The 15652-nt window shown below is 38.3% G+C and overlaps 2 protein-coding genes across 5 annotated transcripts in view; one reads left to right on the top strand and one right to left on the bottom strand.

Annotated features, from left to right (window-relative positions):
• Positions 1 to 15029, bottom strand: part of LOC124791411 (protein arginine N-methyltransferase 1) — a 32311-nt gene extending 17282 nt beyond the window's left edge. Inside the window, exons 1-2 of one of the 4 annotated variants that reach the window (XM_047257858.1) lie at positions 14893 to 15029; positions 4187 to 4414 (exon numbers count right to left, since the gene is read on the bottom strand). In XM_047257858.1, coding sequence (XP_047113814.1) covers positions 4187 to 4405 — 219 coding nt within the window. In that variant the 5' untranslated portion in view covers positions 4406 to 4414; positions 14893 to 15029. Of the gene's footprint in view, positions 1 to 4186; positions 4415 to 14401; positions 14647 to 14763 lie in introns of those variants that run through there. The other 3 variants (XM_047257857.1, XM_047257859.1, XM_047257860.1) reach the window with 3 other exon arrangements.
• Positions 15018 to 15652, top strand: part of LOC124800838 (AT-rich interactive domain-containing protein 4B-like) — a 159428-nt gene continuing 158793 nt past the window's right edge. The window contains exon 1 of the mRNA XM_047263030.1: positions 15018 to 15208. Coding sequence (XP_047118986.1) covers positions 15203 to 15208 — 6 coding nt within the window. The 5' untranslated portion in view covers positions 15018 to 15202. The remainder of the gene's footprint in view (positions 15209 to 15652) is intronic.

Here is a 15652-nt window from a genome sequence, read left to right as displayed (position 1 = left end):
GACGTTTGTCAATACGGCCAACTCTACGTTCTGAATTTTTTCCTACCTGTGACACGAGATGGTTGCTAATAGGAACTTTTATGAATTGTGAAACACATGCAGTATTCTCTTCACCATAAGAATAATATGAATATAAACATTTTGCCATGTTGTCTTTCGTGTTTGTTGCTATCTCATTTAAATCCTGCCTGCCTAATAACCTACGAAACTAGAGTGAGACAACAGCAAACGCGGAAGAATATACGTATCATGTTTATATTCATATTAAGTGACACAGTCAGAAATGAAGCACAGCAACTGACTAGATTTTCAAATCTAAGATGACAAATTTCTGTGCAGAATTTGATGTACTAAAGAAGCGGCCGCAAAGATTTTCAAACGGAGAAAAATTTTCGCCTAACCTCGTTCAGAACATGTTCTATCATACGCAGTCTATTATTTGGTTCTTGTTAATCATTGTCAAAGAAAGCAGCAGTGTAAGTAACAACAAATAGCAGTCTCTTGCCATTGTTTCGCTAATGAGACGATTCCTCTTTTTTTTTTTAATTGTTAGCGGCAGTAGCGCGCACAAAAGCAAGCTATGCCGCGAGCGGCGACAGTCCGTAAACACGCACTATCAGAATGCGACAAACAATGCACGACAGTACAGTAATGCATTTTCAGCTTAGAGTGACGTAAACACCTATAACAAAGAAAACGGCACTTATCAGATCGAAGCAAAATAAGCAACAGATTCAAACCAGACGAAGCACGTGAAAAAGGAAGGGCACCCGTATAAATACGGACGGAGCGGCTGACACATAGCAATGGCTACCTGGTAAAGCTTAACTGCTAAGCTTACGACTCGAACCAAACTACTGTAGCTGTATAGTCATTCATTCGACCTAAATTGTGTCTCATATTACAATGGACCAACTTTGATTCGATTTGGACGTGCGGCCTAAAACTTTTCTCTCCCCTTGAATTTCGAGTCTCAAATTTCAGGTGCGGCTTAGATTCGAGTAAATACGGTATATACAATCAATTTCAGGGCAATATTGTCTCATCTTCAGGTACCTGTTGGACATGTTTTTTAATCTATTGCCGTAAGTACCATGACTTTTCTTCCATCAACAGGGATGCCTTTATCGTGTCCACCAAACCGTTTGATAATTTAGGTCAAACATCTTCTACTATATGTGTCAAATGAACAGATATGGCATGTAATAATGAAGCATATCTAACATGCAGTTGAAGATGAGACAATATTTTACAAATATTACCTAAGCGCATCAAAATAAACTGAAACAAAGCTGTAACAAAACTGACTTTCATTAGACTAAATAAATAATACACACACATTCTGTATGCAGCCACCGACTCCAGAACGGGGTTGGGGGGGGGGGGGGGCTTAGCTTATACGACCCTACACTTCTGAAACGAGACTAAATTGTCAGATGTAAAAATAACTTTGGGAATTCCTGCACAGAATGTTGTAGGTTAGTTTCGGTGAGGCAGTTCTTGGATGACAATTATATAGGGCAACTGCAAAGCAATGGCAGAAAATAGTGAAATACTGGAAGACTTATAACGAACAATTGGTACAAGGACAGGCGATTGATACTTAATGTAAATTAAGTATACCACATTGCACATAAATAGGCAGAAGGCCCAACCACTTTTCAACTGCGCTAGTGTCTACAAATAAATGGCAGAAGTACAGCTATTAAACTCACGGTGGAATAATGCATTTGCAGCTCAATGGCTTAATCGACAGTCTTTTAGGCAACTTCCCGATGACAAGGTTTGGTTCATATTTGGCTCTTAGTGGAATTCTTTTTGTGTTACTACTCCATTAATTTGTTTAACAGTAGATAAAAAAGCAAGTAATAGAATGAACAGTTCACTCTCCTTATTAAGGTATTTTCGACCTCTGAAAGTGCACAGTATGTGGCTTCTTTACCACTTACCACATCCAAAGGCCTTCAACACCAAAGACCGTCTGCAGTCTGCAAGGAAAGGAATCTGTAAGGTGGATAATGGCTTTCTCATTTTCTCCCCAACTACTACTAGGGTCACAGTCAAACAGTAACCCTGAGTTCTTGGCATGATGTGAGGTTTTTATTTCAGGGTAATCTCTGCCCATGCATTTTCAATAAGATTTAGGTCTGGTACAGGAGAAGGACACTTGAGAAGAGAACTCTCATTCTGTTCTGCAAAGCAGTCTTGCAATATCACTGACATATGTATAAAATACTGGTTCTGTTAGAAACAAATTACTCCCTCAGGATATGGTTGCCGGACTGATGGGATCAAAATACGTGTCTACTGGACAACATCAAGAGAACCATCTAACTATTGAAGCATTCCAAGTCCACAGGAACACGCACAGCTCCAAACTGACACACACACACACACACACACACACACACACACACACACACACACACACACACACACACACACACACACGCCACTGTGATATGACCTGTTTATGTCTTTGTGGCAAAATGGGCACCTCGCTGTCTCTCTACTTGCACTGGACCGTCATTTCTCGAAGACAATATCATTTCGACAGAAAATATCCCATTCTTCCAGTCACAACTTACACTGTCCTCGGCATATGCTAATGAAATAAGTAGCATTGAGGATTATCAAGGAGAGACTCCTTGATAGCCACACGTTCAGTAAGTGGTGTGGCACCAAACAATATCCACCAGCCCATGAATTGCAGAAATGTTTCCAACTGCATCACATTTACAAAAGGAATTCTGCCGTGACATGTTGACAAGTTTACTATCCTGGACACACTTTGTTACATGCCAAAGTCTATTTTCCACACAACTGCTGGATTCTCCACAATGTTTTATCCATCACTGCACTGAATGCTCAGAAACACCATACCATACCACCATCTCCAATACTGTCAAATTAACTTCCTCCACGAGAGCAATGACATGGCTACAAATAGCCTGCTGATGATGAGGAATGGTCTAAGAAAAATGCAAATTGACTAAAAGGGATACAGTGCAACTATTTGACCTTGCTCGTGTAACGTCACTTTCTGTCCCAGAAGGAATGGTGTGCTTGCGGACCCAACTCGCTGCAATGGACTGTCAGTCTGTTACCATGTAATATCAATGAAACTGTGTGAATAATTTTTCAGGTACTATGTCAAATATAAGCATTAAATTTAATTTCTCAATTGAAGGGAGATCATTCCCCACCAGAAGTGACTGTCATTGACTTATAGCCAAAATTCTGTTGCATCTTCTGTGAGACAAGCTGCACTTAATCACAATGTGTTTCATTAACTATGACAAAGGGGTTCATACACAACAACCTCTTGAACCAAAAGAATTTGTCTTATGGTGGGCAGGTCAATAGAAGACGGAAGATTGCACGTGTATAAAAGCAGCACTCGAAAGGTAGTTAAGTGTCTGCAGGTGTGCAGTCACATTTCATCACAAATCAAGTAAATGTGTTCTCATTTCCAAACATATTCTCTTCTTTGAGATTTGACAACCCATTATACTTCTGCAACAAAACAAAAGATATATTTTTAAAAAAGATTGAAGGTACCTATCATGGAAATTGAAGCCATCAGCCTTAATTAGACACTGCAAGGGCCATTGAGTATTATGTGTACCTCATATTTATACTTCCCAAAATATTGCTAAACCACCCATCCTACACTCCTTTTACATCAGATACATAATACACCAGAAATTGGAAGAGCTATAACAAGATTTCTAAATCAACAGATAATAAAATCATGGGAATTATAAAACGCTTAAAGTAAAATATATTTTAACATTAAAAATGACTAGAATATATAACATACTACCTGGATTGTCGATTAGCTCAATTTCTTCATATCATAGGCATCTCTGTTTTTCAATACCACACTCTCCTTAATTTTTACATTTTAATATATTTTGGCAGATAAAATTTAACATTTCATAGAAGTAATCTCATTTATTTCTGATTTTTTTAAAGCTACATTTATTCTCGTGTTCAGCCTCAGTTTAATTGCAGCCTCAGAGAAAACAAAAACATATTACTTTTTGGCACAGCATTTTTGAAAAAGTAGTTACTACTAGAACTTATTATTAACACTGGCGTCAGTAGACTTATTGTATTGATGTCTCCAGAAACACTTGCAACATTATATGGAACTTTAAACTACATACTTAGAAATGATTACCTTGAACAAATGTTTGTTGTGAAACATTGAATTTCTGTAGGTCAGTGTTCTGACTTCATCCTTTAACATTTCTTCGTGTATTCCAAAATGTGCATAAGAGTCAAAATAATAATCTCTAGATGTCATGTCATCAACATGAACTTCCTTGGCACTCTTCTCATCATTTGCCATTTGTTTTAGGCTTTCTACTTTCTCAGCATTAACTTCCATGTTTTCCATGCTTGTACCCTAATTGTTGCAAAGAAAGAAAACAGTTCTAAGGAATATTTCAGTTCAACAGATCACTCGCCAACAACATTTATACAGCCTCTAAAATAGATAGAAAGCTTTAAATAGCGTTAATTTGGAGCCTCTAAAATAGATAGAAAGCTTTAAATAGTGTTAATTTGGAAAAAATATAAACTACAATAAACAAAACGAAGGACAGAGGAGTGGGGGGAGGAGGTGGGAGATAGAGACAGTAGTAGTAGTAGTACACAAGCAGACCATCAGACAGCACACAATGATAAATGTGGAAAAGCAAGGCCAACTTCCAAATGGGTGCAAAAGGTGACAAATGTAATAGCATAGCAACAATCTGAGAATATTAATGCTTGTGAAGGCAGGTAATTTAATGGTATCGATGAACACCGTAAATTACTTTTTAGAAGACACACAATACAGGCAAAAGTATTTTAACAAGAAACATTAAGGGTTTAAAGGAAGAACATTAATTATTAATGTTGTATTTGCAATGAGCTCACCCAATACAAAACTTCTTAAAAAAAGATGGCGTAGAGAACCTATCACCATCTTTTCTACTAAAATGAATAAATCTTGTTTTGCCTGACCTGATTGAACGAAATCACAAAAAACTAAGTACGATGGTCAGATTTAAAACCCACTTCTTTCTGAATAGAAGCCCACTATCTTCACGCTATCTCAGTTTTAGCCATGCAATCACTAAACCATTCTGAAGTATAAGTAGCATCACAAACAACAGGTCAACCAAAGTCTGCAGTATCACGTGCTTCCTTTCTTTGACCAGTGACATAACTGTATCGCAGTGAGTGACTCACGGAGCAGTTTACTTGAAACAGGATCATGTTTGAGTATATGCAATGACACTGTGTAGTGTGGGATGTTTATGTTTTTAAATGGTTTGAGAGTGCTGCCTGCAAGACTAATGTTACAACAGTTTGTGGATATTTGTCAGTGAATTAGTTGATGTTGGCTGTTATGGGCAACGGGTTTGGAATTGTTTGCCAGAGTGTTTTTTTTATGGATGGAGATTTAATTATGGCAGAATATTGTCAAGTGATCCTTCACAGAACCCAAAGAAATACTTGTCATACGTAAGCGCTATTAGTAGCACCGAAGTTAGCATCCAGTATCTAGCGAATGAGACAGGAACAGAAATTGAGGGTAGCACAGCAAAGGCTGAAATGCTTAACTCTGTTTTCAAATGTTTCTTCACAAAGGGAAACCCAGGAAAATTGCCCCAGTTTAGTCCTTGTACCACTAAAGAGATGAACTAAATATGTATAAATGTCAGTTGTGTTGAGAAACAGCTAAAATCTTTAAAACTGAGCAAAGCTCCAGACCCCGATGGAATCTCTTCAGGTTCTATATTGAAATTGTGGCTGAGTTAGCCCTTCTTCTAACTAATGTGCTGTAGATCCCTCGGGAGGGGGGGGGGGGGGGGGGGGGGGAAATCTGTGCCCAGTTCTTCAAGAGGCACAGGCCACAACCGGCTACAAGAAGGTTAGTAGAAGTAATCCACAAAACTACCATCCATTATCCTTGACACTGATTTGTTGTAGAATCTTACAACATATTCTGAGTTCAAATATAATGAGGTATCTTGAAAAGAATGACCTCAGTGCCAACTAGCATGGATTCCGAAACACTGATCACGTGAAACACAACTCGCACTTTTCTCACAGGATATACTGATAGCTTTGGTTCAAGGCTACCAGGTAGATGTAGTATTTCTCGATTTCCTAAAAGCCTTTGACTCGGTACCGCACCTATGCATATTGTCAAAAGTAAGATCATATGAGGTATCAAGTGAAATTTGTGACTGGATTGAGGACTTTTTGAGGGAGGACACAGCATGTTATCTTGGATGGGGAATCATCGTCAGATGTAAAAATAACTTCAGGTGTGTCTCAGGGAAGTGTGTTGTGACCCCTGCTGTTCATATTGTACGTTAATGGGCTTGCACACAATATTAACAGTAAGCTTTGTAGGGATATGAAGCGGAATGATCACATAGGTTCAATCATGAATAAAGCAGGTGGTAGACATCAGTTCATTGGTAGAATACTGAGGAACTGCAATCAGTCTACAAAGGAGATTGCTTTACAAATCACTCCTGCAACTGGTTCTAGATTATTGCTCAAGTGTCTGGGACCCATACCAAATAGGAATAACGGGGGATATTGAACTTACACAGAGAAGAGCAGCACGAATTGTCAGAGGTTTATTTAATTCTTGAGAGAGTGGTAGAGAGATATTGAAGGAAATGAAATGGAAGACTCTGGAAGATAGACAAAAGCTATCCCGAGAAAGTCTATTAACAAAGTTTCAAGCACCGGCTTTAAATGATTACTCTAGGAGAATACTACAACCCTGTATATATCACTCACATAGGGATTGTGAAGATAACAGAATAATTACTACACGCACAGAGGCATTAAAACATTCTTCCCTCACTCCATATGTCAATGGAACCGGAAGGAACCTTAATAACCTGTACAATGGGACGCAACCTCCGTCACACACGTTATAGTGATTTCCAGAGTATATATGTAGATTAAGTTTCCTCTATCATTATTAAGGATGTCTTCTTCTTCTTCCTCTTCAGTCCAGAGGCTAGGTTGATGCAGCTCTATGCTATTCTACTCGGTTCAAGCTTCTTCATCTCCAAGTAACTGCTGCAATCTTCATCCTTCTGAATCTGGTTAGTGTATTCATCTCATGGTCTCCCTCTACAATTTTTACCTACAACACTCCCCTCCAATACTAAATTGGTGATGTCTTGATGCCTGAGAACATGTCCTACCAACCAATCCCTTCTTCTAGTCAAGTTGTGCCACAAATTCCTTTTCTCCCCAATTCTATTCAATACCTCCTCATTAATTATGCGATGTACCCATCTGATCTTCAGCATTCTTCTGTACATAACATTTTGAAAGCTCCTACTCTCCTTTTCTAAACTATTTATTGTCCATGTTTCACTTCTATACATGGCTACAGTCCATACTAATACTTTCAGAAAAGACTTCCTGACATTTAAATCTATACTCAATGTTAACAAATTTCTCTTCTTCAGAAACGCTTTCCTTGCCATTGTCAGTCTACTTTTTATATCCTCTCTACTCCGACCATCATCAGTTATTTTGCTCCCCAAATAGCAAAACTCCTCTACTACTTTAAGTGATTCATTTCCTAATCTAATTCCCTCAGTATCACATGATTTAATTCAACTACATTCCATTATCCTAGTTTTGCTTTTGTTGATGTTAATCTTATATCTTCCTTTCAAGACACTGTCCATTCCGTTCACCTTCTCTTCCAGGTCCTTTGCTGTTTCCGACAGAATTACAATGTTGACAGTGAACCTCAAAGTTTTTATTTCTTCTCCATGGATTTTAATTCCTGCTACAATTTTCTGTTTCCTTTACTGCTTGCTCAACATACAGATTGAATAACGTCTGGGATAGGCTACAAACCTATCTCACTCCCTTCTCAACCACTGCTTCCCTTTCACGCCCATCGATTCATATAACTGCCATCTGGTTTCTGTACAAATTGTAAGTAGCCTTTTGCTCCCTGTGCTTCAACCCTGCCACCTTCAGAATTCGTATTCTAGTCAACATTGTCAAAAGCTTTCTAAGTCTACTATTGTCAAAAGCTTTCTCTAAGTCTACAAATGCTAGAAACATAGGTTTGCCTTGCCTTAATCTATCTTCTAAGGTAATTCGTAGGGTCGGTATTGCCTAACATGTTCCAACATTTCTATGGAATCCAAACTGATCTTCCCCGAGGTCGCCTTCTAGCAGTTTTTCCATTTGTCTGTAAAAAAACTCGTGTTAGTATTTTGCAACCGTGACTTATTAAACTCACAGTCCCCGGTAATTTTCACACCTGTCAACACCTGCTTTCTTTGGGATTGGAATTATTATATTCTTCTTGAAGTCTGAGGGTACTTCGCCTGTCTCATACATCTTGCTCACCAGATGGTAGAATTTTATCAGGACTAGCTCTCCCAAGGCCGTCAGTAGCTCCAATGTAATGTTGTCTACTCCTGGGGCCTTGTCTCGACTTAGGTCTTTCAGTGCTCTGTCAAAGTCTTCATGCAGTATCTTATCTCCCATCTATGTCCTCTTCCATTTCCATAATACTGCCCTCAAGTACAGCGCCCTTGTAGAGACCCTCTATATATTCCTTCCACCTTTCTACTTTTCCTTCTTTGCTTAGAACTGTTTTTCCATCTGAGCTCTTGCTATTCATACAAGTGATTCTCTTTTCTCCACAGGTGTCTAATTTTCCTGTAGGCAGTATCTATCTTACTCATAGTGACATATGCCTATATATCCTTCCATCTGTCCTCTAGCCATCCCTGCTTAGCCATTTTAAACTTCCTGTCGATCTCATTTTTGAGACATTTGTGTTCCTTCCCGCTTGCTTCATTTTTATATGTTCTACTTTCATCAATTAAATTCAATATACCTTCTGTTACCTCAGAACTTCTACTAGTCCTCGTCTTTTTACCTACTTGATCCTCTGTTGCCTCCACTATTTCACCTCTCAAAGCTACCCATTCTTCTTCTACTGTATTTCTTTCCCCTTTTCTTGTCAATCAATCCCTAATGTTCTCTCTGAAACTGTACGTACAACCTCTGGTTCTTTCAGTTTATCCAGATTCCATCTCCTTAAATTTCCCCCTTTTTGCTGTTTCTTCAGTTTTAATCTACAGTTCATAACCAATAGGTTGTGATCAGAGTCTACATCTGCTCCTGGAAATATCTTACAATTTAAAACCTGGTTCATAAATCTCTGTCTTACCATCACATAATCTATCTGAAACCTTCCAGTGCCTCCACGCCTCTATCACATAGACAAACTTCTTTCATGATTCTTAAGCCAAGTGTTAGCTACGATGAAGTTATGCTCTGTGCAACATTCTACCATGCAGCTTCCGTTGTATTTCCCTACCCTCATTCCATGTTACTCCCCTTCCTTTTCTTATTATCGAATTCCAGTCACCCGTGACTATTAAATTTTCGTCTCCCTTCACTATCTGAATAATTTCTTTTATCTCATTATACATTTTTCAATCTCTTCGTCATCTGCCAAGCTAGTTGGCATACAAACTTGTACTACTGTGGTAGGTCGGGGCTTCGTGTCTATCTCGGCTACAAAAGTGCGTTCACTATGCTGTTCACATAGTAGCTGTTTTTTTTATTTATTTATTTTATTTTTATTCATTATTAAACCTACTCCTGCATTATCCCTATTTGATTTTGTATTTAGAACCCTGTATTCACCTGAGCGGAAGTGTTGTTTCCTCTTTACTAATTCCCACTAAATCTAATGTTAACCTATCCATTTGCATTCTAAAATTTTATAACCTACCCACCCGATTAAGTGATCTGACACTCCACACTCCGATCCGTAGAATTCCAGTTTTCTTTCTCCTGATAACAACATCCTCCAGAGTATTCCCCACCTGGAGATCCAAATGGGGGACTGTTTTACCTCCGGAATATTTTACTCAAGAGGACGCCATCATCATTTAACCATACAGTAGAGAAGCATGCTCTTGGAAAAATTACAGCTGTAAGTACCCCCTTTCTTTCAGCTGTTCACTATACCAGCAGATCAAAGCTGTTTTAATCGATCTTACAAGGCCAGATCAGTCAATCATCCAGACTGTTGCCCCTGCAACTACCGAAAAGGTTGCTGCCCCTCTTCAGGAACCACATGTTTGTCTGGCCTCTCAACAGATATCCATCCGTTTTGGTTGCACCCACGGTATGGCTATCTGTATTGCTGAGGCACGAAAACCTCCTCACCAACGGCAAGGTCCATACTTCAGGGGGGGGGGGGGGGGGGGTATTGAGTATACAACAACAAATTTCACAAGTAGGCCTCTCAATAGCACAATGTAGGATGACATGTTGACCCCCAACTAAATTCATACAGTTATTCAGTTTGACTGTCCAGTGTGTAAAATGTAACATTTGTAGAAAAGGTATGACACTGACCAATGGCATTGCATTTCAGACCGCATATGTGATGTCACCAGGGCAATGTATGACATTTTATCCAGAGGGGTTTCTGGTTTGAGATGTCTATTTTGGACAAAGGAGAAATTGTGCTGAAGACTTTGCTACTGCTGGATTACTTGATTTGTGTACCAGTTGGCTTTAGATGTTAAGTATTATTTTATTGTTTCTTTCTGTACTATACTATGTATGTGTTTATGTGTATAGCGGACTGTTTTGTACATCAATACTGGTGTCAACACAATTTTTTTTTAGGTCACGTTGGATCCTGAATTTTGTTTGGTGTGTGCGTGTGTTTTAAGTGAGATGAGCGAGGGCTTACAAAACTATAAATGCACTACTTTTCACCTAGATTCTATAAATTAATTGGACTCTTTTTTGCTGAATATGCCAAAGCAACTAGCTAACATGGCAGCTGGCGAGTTATTGCCGATACTATATACAAAGAGGACATTCCCCTGTAATCACATCAGATTGGCGTGTTTCTTTTTACTGTATATTAAGGCTTCATCTCATTCAATTTACAGATTGTTTGTACACCTTTAAGAAAGTTGTTATTAGCCTAATTGAAACTCAGTTTATAGAATACTTGAGGTGGTTTCTGAGATAGACTTATCTTTCTTCCAGTGCCTGCCATTTACAATTTTTCCAGCATGTTTTTATGCTTTTGATTCCTCTGCGCAAGCCTCAGATTATTTGCATTTGTGCCCTTTACACACCCATTATCCCCTTTGAACTATCTAATATGGACCTTGTAAACTTGAGAAATATTTCAGTTCAGCTCATCCACATACTTTGTAAATGACTTCTTTTACAAGGAAACTGCAGCTTCTCCATTAATTGAGTCCTGTTGTTTGCTTGTTTTTCCTATAACTGAAAACATTCCTTTATCCTACATCATATTTCAACTTGACATCCAGGTATTTGTACGACATCTAGTTATGGGTCAGTTACCTTTTAGTCAAAGGCGCATTTATATTTTGCAAGGCGCGTAACTTAACATTATTCTACATGAAAAGCAGGATGTGAACGTCTAAGTTGATTGACTCATTACATCATGAGTCTATGCTGTGAAGGATGTAAGCGGCCTGTTAATAAATGTTATCTGTGGTCGTAACTGGTGTAAACTTTGCTATTTATTCTGAATACATCAATTTCTGAATGTGGTGTTAGGAAGGGCCCTACACACACACACAGATTCAATTGCTGAGAGAGAAACCTTAGTTCTCACAATATTTGGTTTTCGTTTCCCAAATATGGCACGATTTTTTTTTTTTTTTTTTTTTTTTTTTTAAGGGTTGCACCTATGTGTCGTCTTGGATCTGATAGGACGTCACAGGTCACAGCTGATGGGTGGAATCTTATAATAGATGAGTACACCATATATCACAATACAAATGTGTCAACAGATGCACGACGACACCCTTCTTTTACTGTTACAAGTTTCCCAACCAATAAGTTCATGTCTCCTACCACTCTTTCATATACAAGCATTGTTCTAAAAATGCTTGAATAAAACACTGCATTTAGGAGATAAATACTTCCCCTCTCAACATGTTACACAGTTTCCGTACGTTACATGTACAAAGCACACCACTCATTTTTGAAGTTCCTCAACTATGATAGATGATGATTCTGAATTTACCATTTGATTTTATACAATTTAAGGGCTAAAGGTAACAAATAGTACACATAGCCTACAGTCGCTGAAAGGCACACAAGTTCCCAGTCTTGTTTAACAGCATTTCAAAAACCCAATGCCTCTAATATTCAATGAGTTGTTACACTTACTGCTTCGATTACCCACCAGGTCTTTGCATTAACTTCCACTTCAGTTAGTTAGCAATGACAGATTCTACTGAAAACCAGAAATGCCATTAGCCATCATCTAAGTTACACCTCAGTCCACACTACAGATCAGAGCAAGATCTAAGTTGAGACGATCAGGGAGGGCACTGGACAAAGAGGTCTATTCAATACTGGCTGTCTGCTTTGACCAATATCACTGGTGTTTTTTTCGAACAAGCTACACTACAGATCAATCTTGCACCTCAAGGAGTTGTTGTCCCCCCCCCCCCCTCCACACACACACACACTTTGAGTTTGCCATTTACTAACCTAGACCTTGGGCTAAACTACCAACTGATATCTCCAAAAAGCATGTATTTTTGCTTTCACATTCATTAGCTTCATAAACTCAGCCATACTATTTAAGTATCCACCAAAATGTGACATCAAAGCATTCACTAACATTATTTCCCTGGTCAAAGCCGACAAACGGTATCTAATATTCCTCTTGTCTGGGGATTTCCATTAACAAATCAAGAGGGTAATCTTGTGAGGTTATCAGTTTGTTGAAATAACAAATGGTCTTAGAGGAGTGTAATACTATGGAAATTGATATCATGTCAGGACATCAACCGCCAATGATTTTTCACATCCATGCGTAAACTCCATTACAGCATATAGCAGTAATGGAAGAGCTGGTAAAATGAGCTCTTCAATGACCAGCATTCGAACACAATGTTACTGCACTGCTTGGCCTTCTGTGTCCGTTAAAGGAAACATGCGCTGACCTTACTGTAGACTAGTTCTATGGCAACCAAGGAGCATGCATTGCATTGTGAATGCTTCCAGTGTGCCATTGTGAAACATCATGATAAACTGGCCAAAGCACCCTCACTCTCAATAATATTGTGATCAACTAATACTTACTGGAGCAGTTGCATTAATACAAAATAATTATGCAAACAGAGAACTAAATTATTCAATTCCATTATAGATTACATAGGAAATGTGATATAGACCAGTAAAACAGACAGTAAGACTACACAGCACCCCCCAAGCAACTGCCTAAATGATTGACTATTATTTGACACTCTGCTGAAGTCAGAACAGCACTACATAGCAAATCACACCTATGGTAAATATATTGTATCACACAGTGGTCATTTGCTCGACTCCTGATGTGGCCCAGTCTACTTGCTACTAAAAGCAACGTTCATTTCTGCCATTCACACTGTTGTCTTGTGCAGTTATATAATACCTGGGACTGAATGTATTGGAAACTTAATTAATCAAATCTCAAATAAAACCTTTTGCCAACTTTGTCTTGAGTGAATAGCATCAACTTAGGTTTCAGAAATAAATGTTGCTCTTTGCAATAATCACCTACTGATCTGCAATTTTCAGCACAAAACATAAAATCAATCACTGCAAAATGATGGACTATGACTGAACGTTAGATAGTATATTCTCTTCAGAGAAGCTTAAATACAAACAATCTTCACAGGTTCTAGGCAAGCCTACACTCCAAAAACTCCAAATTTCCACTCTATAGATACAAACTGAAAGTTTCAGTTCAGAGACTATCCAAAACAGTTAATAAAATTTTACAGAAGGTGATGGATAGAATCAACGTTTTTTAGAATTCCAAGTATTAATATGTAAGTTATATAGGCATGGCCTCCACGAGTGCGTGAACTTCGAAATGTAAGTCTAATACCTCCCTCCCCCGTTCCCCTCACCTCAAAAACCATTTGTTTCCTATTAAATTGTGGTAAGGAGACCCTTCATTTTTGTTGCTGCGTACCGACGACAATGTTTCCTGAACACACAAAATTGATTTCACTGTTTGGAATTATTGTCCAGCGCATGGGATAAGCCAAACGACGGTACACTCTTAATGGTACATTGCAATTCATTAATCGTTTTATCATCACTGTTAAACAGTGCTTATTTTAATGTCCACAACAGATGTGCTAAGTGAACTAGAATAAATAAGTCCCTTTCTTATTATACGCTTGTTAGCAAATACATTGCTGGATTACCTCTAATGATATATTTATTAAAACTTACGTAATTATCCTTTTAACCTTGTTAGTATAAATGTTATAATAGTACTTCTTATTAACTTATTCTTCCACAAATTTCATCTCACCTAGTTACTTACTGAACTTCCAGTTTCCCGCGCACCCACGTGCACCGCTATTCGAACGCCGGACAAATCAATAATCTGCACTAGGTAATTAATGTATAAACAGATGCAAAGCAAAATATTTCTAAACCCCTCCCTATTACGGTGTCGAATCACTGCACAAATAACAGAAACACAATGAAAGTAATAGCAATTCCTCCAGCGTCGTTCTCAGTCATTACGCGTAAATGCAACCAAAGGTTTCTATCCCAATATAACATTAAACCTAAGACACTCTCCATACATTTGAACAAGAAGAAGCTGGTAGTTCAAAAATTCGACTTTGTATGAGCTTCTGTTCCAAAATGCTTATCTTTTGTACTCACCAGCAATTCAACTTTATTCGCATCCAATTCGTTATTTACTATGGGCGAACTTACTAGACTAGACGCCATATTCCCTTATACAGTAACTGCATATACTGAGTTTCATGCACCAATGTATTTTTTACGCACGTTTGTTGTTGTAAGCAACTAATATGATCCTGCCGGTATTAGCACCCAAGACATGTACAGCTTTTACATGAAGTAAATTACATTCCTGCAAAAATGTACAGAATGATGGAAAACGCTTTCTTACATATCACGTGACTTTCGGCCAATCAGGATCGATTTTCAAGTGACAAGTTGTTTTTCAGTTTTCAGCTTGCAGATGGCTGGGAAGGAGGTCAAGATGTGTTGTTTATATGATTGACAATTTGTGTTTCGATGGATATAAAGTTTCAAGAGCGTTGTGAGGGTCGGTGAAGTACACAGGTGCCAAAAAATGCAGGTAATTTCAGTTTTATGTGCTTAAAAACTTAGGGAAAATCGACAAGCTATTTTAAGGTAACATCAGTAGTTTCTGCAGACAGCCACTGCATCACTAGAAAACTACTGATAATAGAAAGCCAATAACTTCAGTATACTGATTATTTAATTTGAATATTCCATTCGTTATTATAATCCTGCCATTTAACACAAACGTTTTCCAATACTGTTGTTTCAAGAATGGTACGGCTGAACAAGTGTTATGGTTCGTAGAAAATTCAGTTTCGTAGCTTTCGTCGGGAGATTGTGCTCATTTTTATTGCGGGAGTATTCTATCCGAGAATTTACAGTAACATTTAATTTCAATATTTGGTGTTCGCTGCAGCTGCGGAATTTAAAGATTATGGTCTTGGCCCTCGGTTGGCCACTGCCGACACAAAAGCTAACCGAAAACATTTTGTCAAGA

This window comes from Schistocerca piceifrons, chromosome 1 (genome assembly GCF_021461385.2).
Source record: "Schistocerca piceifrons isolate TAMUIC-IGC-003096 chromosome 1, iqSchPice1.1, whole genome shotgun sequence".
Classification (NCBI taxonomy): Eukaryota; Metazoa; Arthropoda; class Insecta; order Orthoptera; family Acrididae; genus Schistocerca; species Schistocerca piceifrons.
Note: the sequence above shows the minus strand (reverse complement) of the source record. Positions and strands in the feature narration are given on the sequence as shown.